At 45.3% G+C, this 18693-nt stretch overlaps 2 protein-coding genes and 1 non-coding gene across 3 annotated transcripts; all 3 read right to left on the bottom strand.

The window, feature by feature from the left end:
• Nucleotides 1-1015: 1015 nt before the first annotated feature.
• On the bottom strand, nt 1016-6033 carry npm1a (nucleophosmin 1a). The gene is made up of 11 exons (XM_084698519.1): nt 5878-6033; nt 5150-5229; nt 4894-5013; nt 4022-4115; nt 3643-3746; nt 3496-3542; nt 3352-3421; nt 3153-3242; nt 2527-2643; nt 2107-2181; nt 1016-1861 (listed from the first exon to the last, which is right to left on the bottom strand). Exons 1-11 carry the CDS (start codon nt 5924-5926, stop codon nt 1811-1813), a joined length of 897 nt encoding a protein of 298 aa, XP_084554645.1. The 5' UTR covers nt 5927-6033; the 3' UTR covers nt 1016-1810.
• Nucleotides 1968-2039, bottom strand: LOC146287802 (small nucleolar RNA SNORD61). The gene has a single exon (XR_014758180.1). It is a non-coding gene; the product is annotated as a small nucleolar RNA SNORD61 (small nucleolar RNA).
• A 267-nt stretch (nt 6034-6300) lies between the features above and the next one.
• Nucleotides 6301-17267, bottom strand: kcnip1b (Kv channel interacting protein 1 b). Its single transcript, XM_084698104.1, has 8 exons — nt 17195-17267; nt 10166-10290; nt 9429-9498; nt 9151-9221; nt 8684-8791; nt 8275-8379; nt 7981-8043; nt 6301-7611 (listed from the first exon to the last, which is right to left on the bottom strand). The coding sequence occupies exons 2-8, from the start codon at nt 10265-10267 to the stop codon at nt 7564-7566; spliced, it is 567 nt and encodes a 188-aa protein (XP_084554230.1). The 5' UTR covers nt 10268-10290; nt 17195-17267; the 3' UTR covers nt 6301-7563.
• Nucleotides 17268-18693: the final 1426 nt, after the last annotated feature.

The raw sequence follows: 18693 nt of genomic DNA, 5'->3' as shown, positions 1-18693 counted from the left end.
GGGGAAATTTTATAAATTTGGAACCAATGACTGCAGATACTTAATTCAAATGGTCCAGGACTGGGTTCATAGATGCGTGAAGGTAGCAGAATAGTGTCTGCGATCAGGTTTAGGCCTGTTCAATGAGGGTGGGAAAACAACGGTTGTAGATGTTGCCTACAGATGTAGGTGTATCTTCAAAAATCATGCATCATACTTTGTATTTTATACACATGTAAATAGCAAAGTAATTAAATCATTTTTGTCATCGCTTTGTATCATATTTGAGTTTTTTCAGCCTTTGTTTACAGTCATCATATTTTCACCTTGAGGCTGACGGTCGTCAAGTCTGCACGACAGTCTGTACCTTCGTAGAAACGAGTAAAACTTCACATTTCAAAAACGTGTCATACTGACGCACACAAAAAATGTTCACAAATCAGTTCTGACAAACTTTAGCAGGACGTGTTACCGTTAAAACCCGATGAAAGCCTACTCACCTGCTATCAGTGGCTTGTCCCGGGGAAATGTGATCCGAGTCGCACCAACAAATAGACAGCAGTTATGATTTCGCTTTGGGCTGGCAATTTCACAATAAAATGCAATCCTGAACCATAGCACCGCATGCTAGTTTAATGTATCCCCTCGTAAATAAAGTGCAAGGCCCTTAATTCCCAGTGTTTACATAGCTAGTATAGGACTACAGAGGGACAGCCGTTAACTCATTGTCTGAGCTTAAATACAAGAGCAGGCGTCAACCTAGGGCTCCACCTAGGCCTCGGATACACGAGGCCTCCTAGACAACCCCAGGAGAAGGGGTGCAGGGTGGAACTCAAACCCAGGTGCAGCGCTGTAATTCCTGGATAACATCACTTACACACTGGCTCCCTCTGCTGGCCGGATGAAAACAGTAAGGCAGGCCGCGGTTGCCATAACATTAATGTATTGTTTTCTAGCAGTTTTTTTCCCCCCCCTTAAAGTAACTGTCAGTGTTTTATAGACTAGCAAAACAGCTAAATAAAATACACAAAGCTAGTCACTCTTCCCGTGTGTTTATTCATATGTCACAATCCAGTCTCATCCATCTTGTAAAATATACCAAGATAATCAACATTTCATCCCCAGAGCTTCAGTCAAGCACATTCCTATGAAAACCTGCTCAAGTTGGTATTTATTAAATCACTGAGATGCTAATGTGGTTCTTGGCCCTTTCAAGATATTTGTACATTTGCAGCTCAAAACACCCGACACACACATGTGTAAAAACATTAACTTTTAATCACGTTAAGATTTTTTTCAGCCATCCATTCATATTACCCAATACATGGCACGAACCAACATCCACACAGGCAAACCTTGAACAGTCTATGGAGGGCATGGAACGAGCAGCAAAAATCACTCAATTACAAAAAAAAAAAAATCTAATAAACATGGGAACAGACACACCCCACACTCTCCTAGGCTACCTATAACACAGTAGCAAAGATTTCATTTACACATTTACAAAATGCAAAAGTTCCAAGTGAGGAGATTCTCTCCCCCCCCTCCCCTTTGTCTTTTTACATGACCTTGACAAGTAACCACTGAGACGATGGATGAGGCCTGCGTGCACAGTCATCCATCCCTTCCACTGAGCTGCTTCTGCTGGAGGGGGGATATGAGGGGCTACTGTGGAGTGGGAGGGGCTAGTGTGGAGTGGGAGGGGCTAGTGCAGAGTGGGAGGCACCGAGGCTTGAGGAGAGAGGCGGGGGTGGGTGGGTCAATGCAAGCAAAGAAACAAAGTATGGAAAATTAAACGGGGGAAAAAAAAAAAAGAACGGTGGGTAGGTTGTTATTTCTTTTCTGTCAACGTCTGTCTCCACTTCCACAACTCCTGGATGACCTGAGGGAGGGAGAGAAGAACAGTCAACACCAGCACGACCAGGATCCATATCCAATCTGGACCAAGGAACGATCCATCCGCGATGTCAAGAAACAGTGAAGGTTGACAGCTCAGAACTTCTTAGAGGTTTGGTATGTTATTTCAGCCTTGCCATCAAAACCATATTGTTCATCATCACTGTGCAGGGAGTTGGAGATAAGACAGTTAAAAAAAAGAGTAATGTTTGAACTGAGACACTACGGTACCTTGGTATCAGTGACCTTCATGCTCAGCTTCAGGAAGTTCTCAAACTTGGGCTGGAGTTTAGGCAGCCCAACTCCCTAGTTCAAAACAGAAAAAGTTGTTTACTTAATGCGACATTTCAGTGACATTTAGCCTTGTGCTATCCCTTAGATATGGCAAATGAGAACCTTTGTCCCCACCCCCCAATACTGATGGAACCGTGTCTCTAAGTTAGTCCACCTTCAGACTCAGTCTTTTGGTAAGCAGTTGTTGAAAAAACACATCAGCAAATATCAGCTCAACAAATATCATCTCTGTCTGAAGGTGGCTTTAGCATCAGGTCAAGGAGCAGATCAACCCAAACAGCATCTTCCCATGGGTCTCCATGGTGATCCAGAACAAAAGTCACTCCCTCAGAACCAAGTCGCTGATCCGACACTCACCTTCCCCACAGACGCCGCCATCTTTGCCTTCAGCTCATCGACAGACAGGGGGGCCTGGGGGGTTTTGGGCGTCTGAGGCTTCTTGTTACCCTTGCCCTGGGAGTCGGGGGTCTTTGGCTGGGGACAGGACACACAGTGAGACGGAAAGGAGCGGCATTGTCACGCACAGTTTAAAAAAGTGCAACAAACAAAGCAGCTGAAGGGAAGATTTTACATTTCAGTAAGAGCGCAGGTCTATTTTGGTGAGTTCTGAAGCTACATCATCAGAATAACTGACTGCCGATAAGCAGTGAATGACTGACATATTCCATTTCACCTTAGACCAGTGGTTCCCAATCGTGGTCCAACGGCCTCCCTGTCCTGCATGTTAGATATTTCCCTGCTCCAACACACCTGATTCAAATGAATGGTCGTTATCTGAGCCTGATAATGACCTATCATTTGAATCAGGTGTGTTGGAGCAGGGAAATATCTAACATGCAGGACAGGGGGTCTGGGACAGGGTTGGGAACCACTGCCTTAGACAACTGGACCACTCGTTCAAAGCACTGTAAAACTAAGATCCTATAATAATGCCAAAAGGTTAATACATTTGTGATTGGCGTGAGCGGATCCCTGGACCTCACCTGCTTCACCTGCTTCCCGGCAGGTGTGCTTGCTTTGGGGCTCTTCCCATTCTGAGCGGGGGTCTGGGCTTTGGACGGAGTCTTCTTGGGCTGGAGAGAAAATGGACATTGATTCAGATTTGAGAGAGAAGTATAAAAAGACCCAACACCATTCCTTCACGTTCACTTCTGTGCCTATGTGTGTCTGTGTGTGTGTCACCTTGACAGGGGACGGTTCAGGTTCACTCTCCTCTTCCTCCTCTTCATCATCGTCATCGTCATCATCATCCCTGACAAAAAGGAACAATGTTTAGACTTTATGAAACTTCAGGATCAAACAGGAGGAAAGCTGACGGATACTTACTCATCATCGTCATCCTCATCGACATCTTCCGCCATTTTCATCTTTTTCTAAGAAGGGGGGGAGAACAGCTGTATGAGTGACAAATGCTCAGGCGACCTGTGGTGTTGATGTAGCAGGATATGAGAAGGTTTCACCGGTGAGACCTACAGATTTTAGGGCTGGTGCCGAAGCAGGTCTTTTCTTGGACGTCTGGACCAGTTCTTCCTCCTCGTCGTCCTCCTCCTCGTCAAACGTCTGGTCTCCTCCCATAACTAACCGACCACACCACGTCACATTAGACCAGGTCGCACGCGGGCACCATTCATTTATATGAGCGCAGTTTACGGACATCATTAGCCTCAGTCTTTTGGTAAGCAGTTGTTGAAAAAACACATCAGCAAACATCAGCTCAACAAATATCATCTTTGACTACAGGTGCCACGCAACACCTTGGGTTCAAAGGAGCCGTCCCCCTGTCTTCCGGAAAGTTCCCAGCTACTTCCTGGTACGACCAGCAGGGGGCAGTAAGGAGAATGGCCATACTTACCAACAAGGTGCTGACCACTGATGTGGATTGGGCCGGAACCGGACTTGAGGCGGAACACAGCGGGGGGAGTGATGCCAAACCCACTGAGGCACACCTGCAACGCACTCACCAGTCACTCACAGAACACGCTACACCTACTACTTAAGTTACAACTGTAACTTTCCGTGACTTGTTGCTATTGTAGGTTAGATATAACGAAGTTAAGTCTTGTACTTGCTGTGTAATATTTTACTGTTGATTGTTCTTTTTACAGGTACAGTCCTGCACTTTTGTGGTTCATGTTGTTTTATTTGTAACTTGTATAACTACATGCTCTTATGGGTCTTCCCTTTTGGCACTTGTTTAGCTTTTTTCACAATGTATGCTTCATGTTTTGGCTGCTTGCAATGTTTGGGACTATCTCGTTGTTATGTTCAGTGACCTATGCTCTTTTGTAAAGCTCTCTCTTGGAAGTCGCTTTGGATAAAAGCGTCTGCTAAATGAATAAATGTAAATGTAATGGTCTCATTTGGCTCATGCTTTTTAATCCAAAGACACATGAAAGTTTCAACCTGTGATCTCTGACCCATACGATGTACCCATCCTCTCATAGGACTTACTACACCCAGTATGTGTGTGTGTCCCTTAGGATTAAAACGTCCCCTAAATGCATATTTCTAATAGACACTTGGTCAAATTGAATAATCTCTTAAATTAAGACAATCGTCAGACTCAGTCTTTTGGTAAGCAGTTGTTGAAAAACACATCAGCAAACATCAGCTCAACAAATATCATCTCTGTCTGAAGATTGGCTTTAGTATCAGGAGCTGCATCGCATCCTTAATGGAACACACAGTGAGAAGGGATAAATGCTAAGATTAGAGTCTACTTACACAGGGTAGGGTGGAAGGCTTCAGTGATGCCAACACTGCTTTAACCTTCTGACCTTCTGTGTCCTGGCCTTCTACCTCTACGATGTTCAGCTCATCACTGGTGGTCTGATCCACACACACCTGGTAACATGGGATAAAAGAACATTAAAAGGATGGAAAAATATTGGCACTTAGTATACATTTTATACATCGTCATTCAATGTGATGAAACGTTATTGCCTCAAATCTAGGAGCATAGAGGTCATATAGTAGATACCATTCTTAAATCCAACTGGTGATCGAAATCATCGTCTTCTGGGTTAAAAATGACCTCCTTCCCCGACTTCAACTCGCACCCTATACAGGGAGAGAGGGTGCGTGTCAATGAATGTCAATTTAAAAAGAGAAACATTTGCGTCCATAGCGTCCTCAGTTCTTCCATGGTTATGGGGTCAGTTAAGGTGAGAACCAATCGTGGCACCCCACGCGGCCGGGACAGCGTGCGCATTAGCCAACTAGCAAAGCTAGCTAACGTTACAACAAGCTCGTTGCCAAATGAATTTCATTTACAAGTCTGTAATCAGTAGTTGAACACTAAGAAGATGGAACTTCCTCGCAGCCACGGTTGTCAAACAACTGTCTGGCTAGATTGACTAACCTATTAACTAACCTATTTGTCTTAGAAAAGAGATCATGGAGTAGCCATGCGTGTGCGCCATCTTAAAAGCACGTGTTCATTGATACGCACCAAGTTAGCTCGCTAGAGAGCACAAACGCCAAATAACTTATATAGCAAGCAATACTTGTACATAACATACAAACTTAATGTCTGTTTAGTTGTTTGTTGTTGTTACTACATTTCTCATATACATTGGTTATTTTGAACAATAGCTACGTAAGCCAGTAAAACCGATATAAGCCAGGCTTCTTTTGGCTAGCTAATATAAATCCAGTTCAGTTGAAAAGGAATAGCTTCCTAAAGCAACACAATTCAAAGCATCTCACCATAAAGAAAGGACTGTGGGCCGACTTGCTCATCATCCATGCCGTTCATTCTTGCTAGCTTCGCCTTCTACTTTTCCTTCTGCCGCTTCTGACTGTGAGATGAAAGTGACCGATTGCTCACTCACGCTGAAAGTAGATTCAGCCAAGTACGCAGTGCGCAGGCCCTCCCCAAGATGTCATAGCCACGCCTCCGTTCTTGTCTTGTCCAATGTATCTCTCTCTCTCTCTCTCTCTCTCTCTCTCTCTCTCTCTCTCTCTCTCTCTCTCTCTCTCTCTCTCTCTCTCTCTCTCTCTCTCTCTCTCTCTCTCTCTCTCTCTCACACACACACACACACACACACACATACACACTCACGCAGAGAACCAACTCTCTCCCTCGTCACGTATATAACAAATCCAAAGTTTTTTTTTTATTATCTCAAAACTTTATTGATAACGTCTGTACTGCATAATTATCTCGCTTGGTCACAGAAACGTTTTTTTTTTTCATCATTAGATAGTGTATTAGTGACAAATATATTTGAATAAGCAAAATATTTTAAACTGTTTATAGCTGTTGTTGGTCTTAACATGAGTGGTCTGGTAGTGATCACCATCTTGGTCTCGTCCTTATATAGCATGTATTCATAATAATTACACTCCTCTATGAATCGAAAGACATCACAATTAACTTCAACGGATACAACACAGAAGAAGAATCACAGGACATTAATACAGCCGTGCTTCTCTATCTCTCTCTTTTGCTCTCTCTCGTCTCTCTCTCTGTCTCTCTTTCACCCTCTCTCTCCCTTTTTCTCTTTTCTCTCCTCTGCATCTCTCTCCAGTCACAGGAACGCAGACCCAGCATTTATAATCATCATCAAAACCGAGAGATGCCATTTTAAACCAGCGTGGAGGTGGCTGGGTCTCCAAGCCCACATTGTATTCGGCAGTACTCAGAGACAGGCGGATAGACATCTTAGCAGGCCAGCAGCAGCAAAGCCAACAGAGAAACAGAAGTTATCCCAACAGTGTAAACAATCACTGCACATGACACTCAAAACAAACAGGACATTTAGCACAACACAACAATGATTATGAATAAATATGAACTTAGGCATGTCACACCATGTCAATTAAATACACAATTCATGATGCAGTCACTAAATACAAGCTCATAAGACATAGCCCTGGTCAAGCAAAGGTCTGGTTAAGAGAAAAGGTGATTCCTCAAGCTCCAACATGCAATTTTATTTTGTCAGGAAAGTGTCCCTGCTTGTGTAGTTTCAGCTCCTGGCAGGTAGGGGGAAGTCTTTCAGGAGCACATACAGCAATAACATGACAAACCTAAAAGGATGGAGTAAGTTTGGATCCATCTGGGGCGTCACACACCCAGTGAAGCGTGATTATCTCTGCGGATTTAGAAGCGGAGAACCACACAGAGAAACAAATCAGTCTGGAAGAGCACCAGTCCACCTCCCAACTCTCAGCTGGTCATGTCCACATGAGTTCGGGTCTTTTGTTTGGTCAGTCCATGAGCAGGCTGGTCGACACGCAGAGACATGATTTGGCAAATGCGTAAAACGACGATGAGATCAGAAGTTGAGAGGGGCTGACGGCCCCGTATATTCATCCGCACAAACAGGGACACACACACACCTCCGTTCCTAAGATTGTCTTTCTCGGGAGCCTTCATCCATTCCATGTCTACATCACATTTTCAAACAGCTGCATGGATCTCATCATGGTTTCATCCTGTTGAGGGAGGCAACACAGTTACGCGCAGTTCCACCACATCACCGTTAGATGTCAGTGTTGTCAGCTAGATAAGCACCAGTCTCTTCACTGCATCTCCTCTCTCTGTGATTTTCCCATCTCACAAAACCTGGAATGCCTTCTTGAACCTATATAACTCCTGTCTACAAGCCACCCTGAGTAGAAGGAGATGGAATAGGGTTTATATGATCTAGACTCTAGATGCATTTGGGTCCCAGACTGAAAAAGTTAAAGCCCTGATCTATAGGTTATTGAAGCACCGCAAAGTTTCTTCATAATATAATATAATATATGGACAAACTGTTTGGATTGGGATTGGATGGTGTTACCGCCTTTGGGGCTACTTACCTCCTGACAAGCCACAATAAACTCCTCAAGAGTCACTACTCCATCTTTGTTTTTATCCATTTTCTGTGAGGAAAACATTTTGAAGATAAATCCTTTCAGTTGAGCCATTATGTGCTGTAAAAAGCACTGTACAGTGACAGTATCTTTAAGAGAATGTACACCTAAAATGTTCAGAATCACTCACTGTATGTATGTGAAAACATCAATCATTCGTATTTTAAGTTTAAAACATTAGTAGTTGTTGTTTGTATGTGAAACGTGACACAGTAAAGGTTATTTTGGCTGTGATTTCACCTGGAAAAAAGCATCCACGTGTTGCTTGGGGACGTCTCCCTTGATTGCTGGGTAGGTGTACTTTCCCATCATGTCATAAATGGCCCTCACAATCTCTGTCATTTCCTAAAACACACAAACCCAACATGGAACACAGGTATTATATGGTTGTCTTGTCTCGTTGTAAAAACGTTATTGCTCAATGCTCACTGCCCGGAATGGCCTGTGTTATACTGTGCATCTGAAAAAGAAATGTGTACAGACTTTCTTTTACATGTATAAAAATGTAGAAAATAAAGTCTGTATATATATATTTTTTTGTTGTTGACTATATTCATGCAATTGTCCCTAACACTGTATGCATGTGCATCATTCATGAAATGTAAACATAGATAAACATGCAGGAGGTTTGATGGCTTCTCTGACAGACCTCCCTGTTGATGTAGCCATCTCTGTTGATGTCGTAAAGATGAAAAGTCCACTCAAGCTTCTCTCTCAGTGTGCCCCGCAGCAGTGTAGACAGCCCCGTCACAAACTCCTGTGAGAGACAGGGGGTGGGGGGGAGGGTGGAGGAGGGAGAGGGAGAGAGGAGATACATACTTTTGATGCCATCTTTTGAGACATTCTCACATTAAACACATTTTACTTAAACCCATCCTTGTCTGTTACAAAAACAACCCACACACACATGGGATGAAAAAACTTCCCCCCACACACACACCCTTCATCTCGCAAGGGAGGGAGAGGAGAGAGGCAGAGGAGAGAGAAAAGAAAGAGAGAGAAGGACAGAGGAGGGAGAGGAGAGAGTTACAGTAAAGAGGAGTAATGACGGATTCAGCGTACAACAGAGTCTTTATCAATCCAGCCAGCTTTTTGAAAGAACAGTTGGCGTCATACCTCAAATTTAATCGACCCGTTGTTTGTCGTGTCAAACGCGTTGAAGAGATAATGTGCATATGTACTAGCATCTGAAATAACACAAATAAAAGACATGTCATTCAAAAAGACAGAGACAGAGAGACAAAGAGAAAGAGAAAGAGAAAGAGAAAGAGGGAGAGAGATAGACTTAGACAGAGAAAGAGAGAGACAGAGACAGACAGAGAGACAGAGAGAGAGATCCAGAGGTCTTATGTACAGAGCATGTTCAGAAGGTGAACCACAACACACTGCTGTACCTCCGTGGGGGAAGAACTGGGAGTAGATGTGCTTGAACGTCTCCTCGTTCACCACTCCACTCGGACACTCCTGAGGAAACAAAACGCCATGGTTACCCTCACCTGTGTCTGAGTGTGTTTGTGTGTATGTGTCTGAGTGTGTATGTGTGTATGTGTCTGAGTGTGTATGTGTGTCCACATGTGTGTGTATCTGTGTGTGTTCCTTCTTGTCCTCACCAGAAGTCAAGCTCCCAGAGTTCAACCAAATCAGACAGAACCATAGAAAATGGATGGACTCCCCAGCACTAGACTATTTTGGGAACGTTTGAGTGATTCTCGAGAATACATCAACAGACATTCCCTAATCTCCTTCCTCTAGGTGTATGGGGGGTAACGGAGCGCGTAATTGTCGCTATGGCATGTGACAGGCTTAGCTGCTCAAGCCAAAGGCTTGCACGTTAAGATTAGTAGCATCAGACGTAAAAGATGGGCACTAAACACTTATATATACATCTGAGTTCGACATGAAAGAAGAGGTGAGACAGGAACACGGCTTAGTAAGAGCAGACGAAAGCAGGAGATATGGTGTTCCTGAGGTGGGTGGGAGAGAGAGAGAGAGACATGGGGAAACAGAAAACGAGAGAGACAGAGATGGGGAAACAGAGACAAAGGAAGATAAGGGGGGTGATGGATGGCGCGGGGCCAGGGTGGAAGGGAGATTGGGGAGTAGATGAAAGGAGGAGGGAGGAGTGTCGTACGTTCTTGAAGCCCCGGTAGAGGATCTGAAGTTCCTGCTTGGTGAAGTTGGTCTGGGCCTCCAGCTGTTCCAAACCCTCTGGCCTGTGACACACCGTGGTCATCTCCAGCTCATCATCCACCTTATCTACACGGAGGGAGGGAGGGAGGGAGACACAAGGAGAAAGGAGAGAGGGAAAGAGAAAATACAGCAACATCAGCACAAATGACAAATAAAATTGGCCCATTCCAAACCAAATTAAGCATTTTATTGTACTTCATTTACACAATGTCACACAACTTTATTGCGAACAGACTAGGGAGAAGGCAGCAGAGAAAGATATTAAGGATAAAGTGGAGGAGGGGGAAGACGAAGATTCGAGAAGGTGTTGATGAGACGGGTGAGAAGGCAGCATTCCCCCTGTGAGGACCTCAGGGAGGTTACTGGGACAACTCGGTGCTTTGTGTACGGTGCTGGAGAGATGGATTTCAGGTAAGATTGTGATGAGCTGGGCTTTCCCCTGGGTGAGGGAGTATCATTTAGATAACCTGCTGCCAGGGGAGAACCACCTCAGGGAAAGCACGCCAACATGCTCAGCCCACAACCGCTACGCGTACCTCAACACATTCGCACATTCAAACTACATGCACCTGCACATAAACTCCACAGCCGAGAGGAAAGATTCCAGAGTCTTTGTGTCCATATGACTTCTCTTCTGATGGAAATGTTGTGAGAGGGTAAGCTGAGGGTTTGATAATATGCAGTAAACACCCACACACATCGAAATACACACACACACACACACACAATGTCCTGCAGGTCAGGCTGTAGCTGTGTCAACTCCACAGAGCTTTAGAAAGAAAGAGAGAAATAGAGAGAGAGAGATGGAGAGAGAGAGAAATAGAGAGAGAGAGATGGAGCGAGAGAAATAGAGAGAGAAAGAGAGAGATAAAGAGAAAGAGAGAGATATAAATATGTAGAGAGAAAGAGATGGAGAGAGAGAAAAATAGAGAGAGAGAGAGATGCAGAGAGAGAGAGGGAATGAAAGAGTGAGAGATGGAGAGAGAAATACAGAGAAATAGAGAGAGAGGGGAATGAGAGAGAACTCCTCTATATGAGGGAGGGGCCGCTGCTGCAGAGCAGTGTAGACGTGAGTGATTCATCCCAAGACAGATCCCTCTCTCATATCTCACACCCAGAGCCACACTCAGCTGTTCAAGTTCACCTCACAAACACCAGCATGGACACGTCACGAGGAACCCAGTATCGCCCACAGACTGTCCCCTTCACCGCCTGACGCAGCTTTCCACGAGTGGGACTGCAAGACATCCACCCAAAGCTGCAGATTGCCTGCAGCTCCTCCAATGTCTCTGTGCCGTGTGGCCTGGTGTCAGCCGCAGGTTGTATGATTCCCTGCTGGGTAATCTTAGCTTAGCCTCCCTGAATGCCCCTGGCTGATCTGGGGCTCACAAGGCCCCCCCAGATCCCTACTTGCAGTTCCACATCTAAACCGGATCATCTGTTTACTACTGCGTTGCTCTGCATCAACAACAGCCTCGGTTTCTTCTGAGAGCTGCTCTCGTGTTCAGATCGATGATCCGGTGTTGGAAGAGGCCCGCAGGTTTCTGTCAATCAGATGAACTGATAATGCTGGCAGGGCAGTTATGTCTCTGTCTCTCTGTCTGTCTGTCTCTCTGTCTGTCTGTTTACCTGTCTGTCTCTCTGTCTATCTCTCTGTCTGTCTGTCTGTCGGTCTCTCTGTTTACCTGTCTGTCTCTCTGTCTGTCTGTTTACCTGTCTGTCTCTCTGTCTGTCTCTCTGTCTCTCTGTTTACCCGTCTGTCTGTCTGTCTGTCTGTCTATCTCTCTGCTTACCTGTCTGTCTGTCTTCCTGCCTACCTGTCTGTCTGTTCATCATCTTCAGCGTGAACGTAATGTATTTTGTCTCTTGGTTACAACTAATCACAGCTAATCTGTTCCTGCCTTTTTCATCTCTTGGTTGAAACCATCTATCCTTCAAAGCTGCGTTCCGGATTTCTCCTTTTTCTCCTTCAATCAACCTCAGTAGCAATCCCTCGCTTATTTCTCGTCGTCATGGAGACAGACAAGCATCGTTCTGTGAACGCAGTCGGGTGCGCTAATAAAATTCAGATTAAATAAAGATTAATGTGTAAGCCTACTGCACCCAAAACAAACAGTGGAGAGTGTTTCAATGTGTTCAGTGTGTATCAGCCCACAGGTGCTGTGAGTATCAAATGACACTGAGCATCATACTGTGATGCTGCACAGATATCTGCAGAAACATACACTTTACTGGAGGAAACAAATGTATACACAAGCATGTGGGGAATGAATTTATACGATTTACTGTAATAGGATCAGATGCAATCAGGAAGTTAATGGCGGAATGGAGAAGGAATCAGAGAGGTGAAGGGATGGAGAAGAGAGGGATGAGAGAGGTGAAGAGAGGGATGAGATGGAGGAGAGAGGGATGAGAGAGGTGAAGAGAGGGATGAGAGATGGAGGAGAGATGGAGGAGAGAGGTGAAGAGAGGGATAAGATGGAGGAGAGAGGGATGAAAGATGGATGAGAGATGGAGGAGAGATGGAGGAGAGATGGAGGAGAGATGGAGGAGAGATGGAGGAGAGAGGGATGAGAGATGGAGGAGAGATGGAGGAGAGAAGATCAGCCTGTAGATGCTGTAATTGGATCAAATAAAAGTGTGAAAAGAAAGACGTGATGGTGAGAAAAGACAGGAAGAGAAAGTGTGAGAGAGGAAGGGAGAGATGAAGGGAGAGATGAAGGGAGAGATGAAGGGAGAATACAATGAATATATTGGAGAGAGTGACAGAAGAATAGAAGAGTAATTAAGATAATACGCAATCTCTGTAGGGGAGAGGAAAGAGAGAGAGGAGAGAGAAAGAAAGAAAGAAAGAGAGAAACAATGAGAGAGAAAGAAAGAAAGAAAGAAAGAAAGAAAGAGAGAGAGAGAGAGAGACAGTGACAGAAAGAAGAGAAGGGGTGTTCGATCCAGCAACATCAAACATTTAGAGATTCGAGAACAAAGGCTCTCCAACCTACAGAACCCAGCAGGACGGAAGAGCCTGGCCTGGATTCAACGGAAACGTCATCATAAACAACCTCTATGCCGCACTATCTCTGATCATGAATCAAACACACACTAAACATAGATTACAGATATAGAATACCAATAACCCAACAAAACAAAAAAATAAATACTGCACGATCTCAAAGCTGTTAAGATGTTACAGTGCAAACAGAGTTTGATCATTAACGAAGAGAGTCTCAATCCTGACAAGGCCATGAATCAACTGGTACTCCCTGGCCTGAAACAAACGGACCAATCAAACGTGCTAAAGGAAGTGACATCAGGGTCTGTGTCTCTACCAAACTATTATTATTGAGCACCTGTTGTGTGGAGCACACGAATGGGATGGAGTGCAGTGAGGAGGGATGTGATATTGCGCAATCCCTCGAGATGTCAGGGAGTAATTGTGTCATCTGCTGTCCAATCAGGAGCCGTCTTGGTCCTGGGAGGCGGGGTTTTATTACTGCTGGAGACTTAATTAAGAGGATTACTCTTCACTATTTATTGAGGGATGATATACAGTATATACTAATAATAACCTGCACCAAGAGTCAATCACTGGAAATCAACAAAGGATGTTCCATCGTGTTTTATGGTAAAAAGGTTGCAAGTATAAATTGGTAGGCTACAAATGACCTGAAGACAATGCAGGTCTACAGTGTATAGAATAATTTGGACTCATGTTCAGCATGGTATGCTGCATGAACCCATGTTGCAATGAACGGCGAGATGTGTAAAAACAAAATCACGCGTGAAATACGGACCGCGTCCGTGTTTACTGCTGCAGAACAAGCTCGTCTCCTCACTAAACCGCCAGACGTGGAAATACCATTTTGTGCGAACCTAGAGAACTGGGAATGTTTGCTTCCTGTTGTGTCACAGAGTGAGTCACCTCAAAGTCTTTACCACGCCAAGCGTCCCTGTTTACCAGCAGTTTAGCGAGCACCACTGACTACACTTCCCCTCTCCAGCCCCCTTCAACCCAGTCTCCATGACAACCGAGCTCTCAAGCATGTGGACAGGAAGAGGTATGATATGTGAGCAGACTGTTAATGCACACGCTCACTCGCTAACACGAGCACACACGTACAAACGCGCTCTCGCTAATACACACATAAACAGTAACACGCACGCTGTCTTGCTCAAACACACGCATGTATACACACAAACACACACACACACACCACACACACTGTAATGAAGAATCCGGAGCAGTGATTGTGATCCATGTCTTTCTCAAGGGCAACACATGTGACACATTGCCCTTCAGTCCTGATCTACATAGCACAGCTAACAGCTCAGATCATTTTCATATGTGCAGTGGTCCATTCACATGCTTCTCAGCTCAGCCATGCTGTCTTTCTCTGGTGAGCTCTGTCTCTCCATGTCCTCATCCCTCTCTCCCAGTCCTCATCCCTCTCTCTCTCCACATTCCTCTCTCAGTCCTCATCCCTCTCTCCCAGTCCGCATCTCTCTCTCTCTCCCCCTCAATCTCTCTCTCCCCATCCCTCTCTCTCTCCACATCCCTCTCTGACTGTACCTTATCTTTCTGTCTACACTTATTACTTGAAAAAACATTTTATCACAGTGGGTGAATGAACAATTGGTTCTGTCAATTTGTCAGTAGAGATAGGAGGGATATTAATCCGTTTGTCTCTGTGCTTGTCTGTCTGTCTGTCTGTCTGTCTGTCTGTCTGTCTGTCTCTGTCAATCGCTGTCTATCTCTCTACCTGTCTGTCTAACTTAATGGTTCGATAACAAAAATAGTTATATACTTCCATTGATAGACTATTGAACTTTCTATATACACTATTTGTATGTTGCTTTGGATACAATCCCCAATTCTGTAGCATAGATTAAATATTAACAATACTGTGAGGTGTAATCATGTGTTCTTTCAGCAGACAATTTGCATGCAAGGCAACATACAAGGGCTACATGTGCTGAGCTACATCCATGCTTGGCAAACATGCTTAGCAAACATGCTAAGCACAGAGAATGATGGCTGTGGAGACGTCTGAGGTGTGGAACCACAACAGCAGCTCATAAGCTGACTGAACGGCCATTCACTCCTCAGTTCAGAGAAGATAATGTTCTAGTGTCTAAGCAAGGCACTCAGTAACCCTGGTCATTTCTATCATGTGACTATGTGACTTGATAGTATCCCTGCTTTCTCCATCTCTCTTTTTCTTTCTTTCTCTCTCTCTCTTTCCCTCTCTCTCTCTCTCTCTCTCTTTCTCTCTCTCTCCCTCTCTCTCTCTCTCTCTCTCTCTCTCTCTCTCTCTCTCTCTCTCTCTCTCTCTCTCTCTCTCTCTGTCTCTGTCTCTCTCTCTCTCCCTCTCTCTATCTCTCTCTTTCTCTCTCTCTCTCTCTCTCTCTCTCTCTCTCTCTCTCTCTCTCTCTCTCTCTCTCTCTCTCTCTCTCTCTCTCTCTCTCTCTCTCATGTTGTTGACGTACCTCTGGATGGTCTTCTTTGCTTGGTTTGCATGGTCAAAGTGCCCACAACAGCACCCATAATGTCACCGTGGAAACCAGTCTGTTCAAACAAACGACTGACGCATCCGCCTGTCTCTATCCCTGCACTCTATATTTCTCTTTCCTCTATCTATCCAAACAGGGCTTTTGTTCCAGTCCCCCTCTCTCCTGTCGTTCAGCCAGCCTCTCTCTCTCTCTGGCTGTGAATATCGTTTCTCTTGGCTTCTTGACTGAATGAAAATGTGCTGAGAATCTCTCCTCCTAACGCACACACTGCTGCTGCCAAGGTCCCTCCCTCCCTCCCTCCCTCCCTCCCTCCCTCCCTCCCTCCCTCCCTCCCTCCCTCCCTCCCTCCCTCCCTCCCTCCCTCCCTCCCTCCCTCCCTCCCTCCCTCCCTCCCTCCCTCCCTCCTTCCCTTCCCTCCCTCATTCTCTCTCCCTCCCTCACTGCCACTTTTTCTCTTTCTCTCCCTCTGTGCCTCCCTTCCTTCCCTTCCCTCCCTGCTGTCACTCCCCCATTGTTCCCTCCCACCCTCCCTCCACCAGTAGCTGTTGCTGTACTCACACCCTCAGACTCGTTGAGAGATGCAAACGGAGAGGATGGCAGAGCGTTGACGGCGTCATGTTCTCCACATCATCCAACATCTCACCTCACCCCCAGCATCTGCTGTCTCCCCCCCACTGTGTCTCCACGCCTCACCCCTGGGACAGACACAGACACCCCGGTCCTCTCCTCTGGAACCTTACGCCGATGAGCCGAGCTCAGTGGTTAGAGAATCTTCAAATCAAGAGATTTTCTGGTTCAGACCCCTTGCTTTTCGAAAATAAAAGCATCTGCCAATTGACTATATTGTATCATACAGCCTCTTCCGAATGCATGCTGATTGGACGGTAAGTTTGAGATGACCTCTGATCTGTCATCTGGCCGTGTTGCTGCTTGACTGCATCAGCATATGGCGGTGTCGTCAACGCTCCCTGTTCACTCTCTGTTGGAGCCATGTGAGCGGTGGTCAAAATGGAGCCCCCCTTTCCTCTCTCGCTCTCTCTGTCTCCTCCTCCTCTAATGGGCGGTATAAATAGGAACAGTTCCTCTGTTTTGTAAGACGTTTGCTCTCATTAACTGGGTTGAGATGACCCAACTACTCCAATTACAGTGTGGAAGAGAGAGAGAGAGAGAGATCGATGGGGAGAGAGAGAGAGACAGAGAGAGAGAGAGAGAGAGAGAAAGAGAGAGAGAGAGAGAGAGAGAGAGAGAGAGAGAGAGAGAGAGAGAGATGGAAAGAGAAAAAGAGAGAGAGAGGGAGAGAGAAAATTTGGAGAAAACATGGGAGAGAGACATGAAGAGAGAGAGGTGAATGAGAGGGTGAATGAAAGACAGCAGTTATAATCTTGAGTTCAGGAACAGATGTACCTTCCTCATCATAATGAATTGCAAGACAAACTCATTCTGGGCTTCAGAAACGGATTACCCTCAATTAGAAGACAGGTCTGGCTCCAGTGCACAGGCCGTTTGTCATCTGTAGCTAGGCAGACGTTAGCCTGTTGATGAGAACTACCCTGCATGGTTAACACATGGTCAGGACTATCACAGTTTGACATGACCTGGGAACACGCACTCGGTTCTGTAATATTACTGTAACACTTCGAGATGGAAGCCCCTCTCACACACACACACACACACGCACACACACACACACACACGCACCCGCATACACACACATATACAACGTTTATATCAACACACCAACCATGACTGGACCAGACCGGTCAGGACCATGAAAAATAAATCCTGTGGATGTGTGTGAAGGAAGTAAGAAAAAGAGTGGGAAAGAGAAAGTGTCAGAATGAGAGAGGCGAAAGACAGAGAGAGGCTTTGGAGAGAGAGAGAGAGAGAGAGAGAGAGAGAGAGAGAGAGAGAGAGAGAGAGAGAGAGAGAAGGAGAACAGAATGTTTTTCTGCTGTAATAAACCTCCGTACAAACTCCTGAGGCTTTGCAGGAACAGCTTCAAACATTCACATGGTTTTGTCTTTTTGCCCAGAACTTCTAATCCCATTGGCACCAAACCCAGAATGCAAATCTTCTGCCGATGGTATAATATACACTATGTTTTGTGTGTGTATGTCTGTATGCAAGGTCTTGTTGTGTGCTTGTACAGTAGGTGTGTTTACAACAGTTTTTGTGTGACTGCGGGTGTTTGTGCTTGTGGGTGAGTACACATCCATAATGAGTCCTGCGTCAGCGCTCTATAAAATCTCTTAAAAATAAATAAAAAACGAGTTGGCTCTCTTTCAATACTCTTTTTTCAACTTTTCTGCTTTGAACTGCGGTTGTTTCTTCTCCTCTCTTGGGCAGAGAAAACGCTGGAAGGACGGAAGAACATAGACAGAGATCGAGCGGCCTCGACGCTGCGTGCAGAAACACTTCAAACGACTGTGCGCTGTTTTGTTTCTTCCCCCGAACTTAACAAGACCGGCTTCAGAAGCTGCCGTCAGACAAGTCTTTGGCCAGAAGCAGGACTCACATCAGGACACGTAATCATGCGGGGCTGGTAAATACAGGCCGCTTCTTGTTTCATTTTTTAAATTTTTTAATTTTGCAGGGACAATGCACACCAATCAACAGCAAAACTGTAAGTGAGCCAGAGTTAGCCAGAGAGACTCATTGTAATTTGCTGTCCCCTGCTGTCTTTGGCTCTGACCACCAAAGAACTTTCAGGACTGGGCACTTCTGATCCTTGATCTTCTGCTGCACTATTGAACTATTTGTGCGTAGCTTTGGATAGAAGCGTCTGCTACATCCAAAACTGTAAATGTGATGACTGACTACAGTTTCTGTTAAAAATGTTACTCTCTCTGAGAGTCGTAAACTGCAGTTAAGAGATATTGATGGCAGCAAAACACAGAAAGGACAGTGTGTGTGCGCAAGTTTGCGTGCACGTGTGTATGTTTCTGTGCGCTCAAATTTGCG

Source organism: Hypomesus nipponensis, chromosome 5, assembly GCF_054491055.1.
Source record: "Hypomesus nipponensis isolate SF chromosome 5, ASM5449105v1, whole genome shotgun sequence".
Classification (NCBI taxonomy): Eukaryota; Metazoa; Chordata; class Actinopteri; order Osmeriformes; family Osmeridae; genus Hypomesus; species Hypomesus nipponensis.
Note: the sequence above shows the minus strand (reverse complement) of the source record. Positions and strands in the feature narration are given on the sequence as shown.

Coding starts and splice junctions, on each gene's coding strand:
- npm1a (XM_084698519.1), bottom strand. CDS start 5,926: ATGAACGGCATGGATGATGAGCAAGTCGGCCCACAGTCCTTTCTTTAT. Junction 3,747..4,021: donor CAGTGGTCAGCACCTTGTTG/GTAAGTATGGCC, acceptor GTGGTCGGTTAG/TTATGGGAGGAGACCAGACG. Junction 2,182..2,526: donor TGGCGGCGTCTGTGGGGAAG/GTGAGTGTCGGA, acceptor GTTTTGAACTAG/GGAGTTGGGCTGCCTAAACT.
- kcnip1b (XM_084698104.1), bottom strand. CDS start 10,267: ATGACCACGGTGTGTCACAGGCCAGAGGGTTTGGAACAGCTGGAGGCC. Junction 9,222..9,428: donor CCAGTTCTTCCCCCACGGAG/GTACAGCAGTGT, acceptor GTGTTATTTCAG/ATGCTAGTACATATGCACAT. Junction 8,044..8,274: donor ACGTGGATGCTTTTTTCCAG/GTGAAATCACAG, acceptor TTTTCCTCACAG/AAAATGGATAAAAACAAAGA.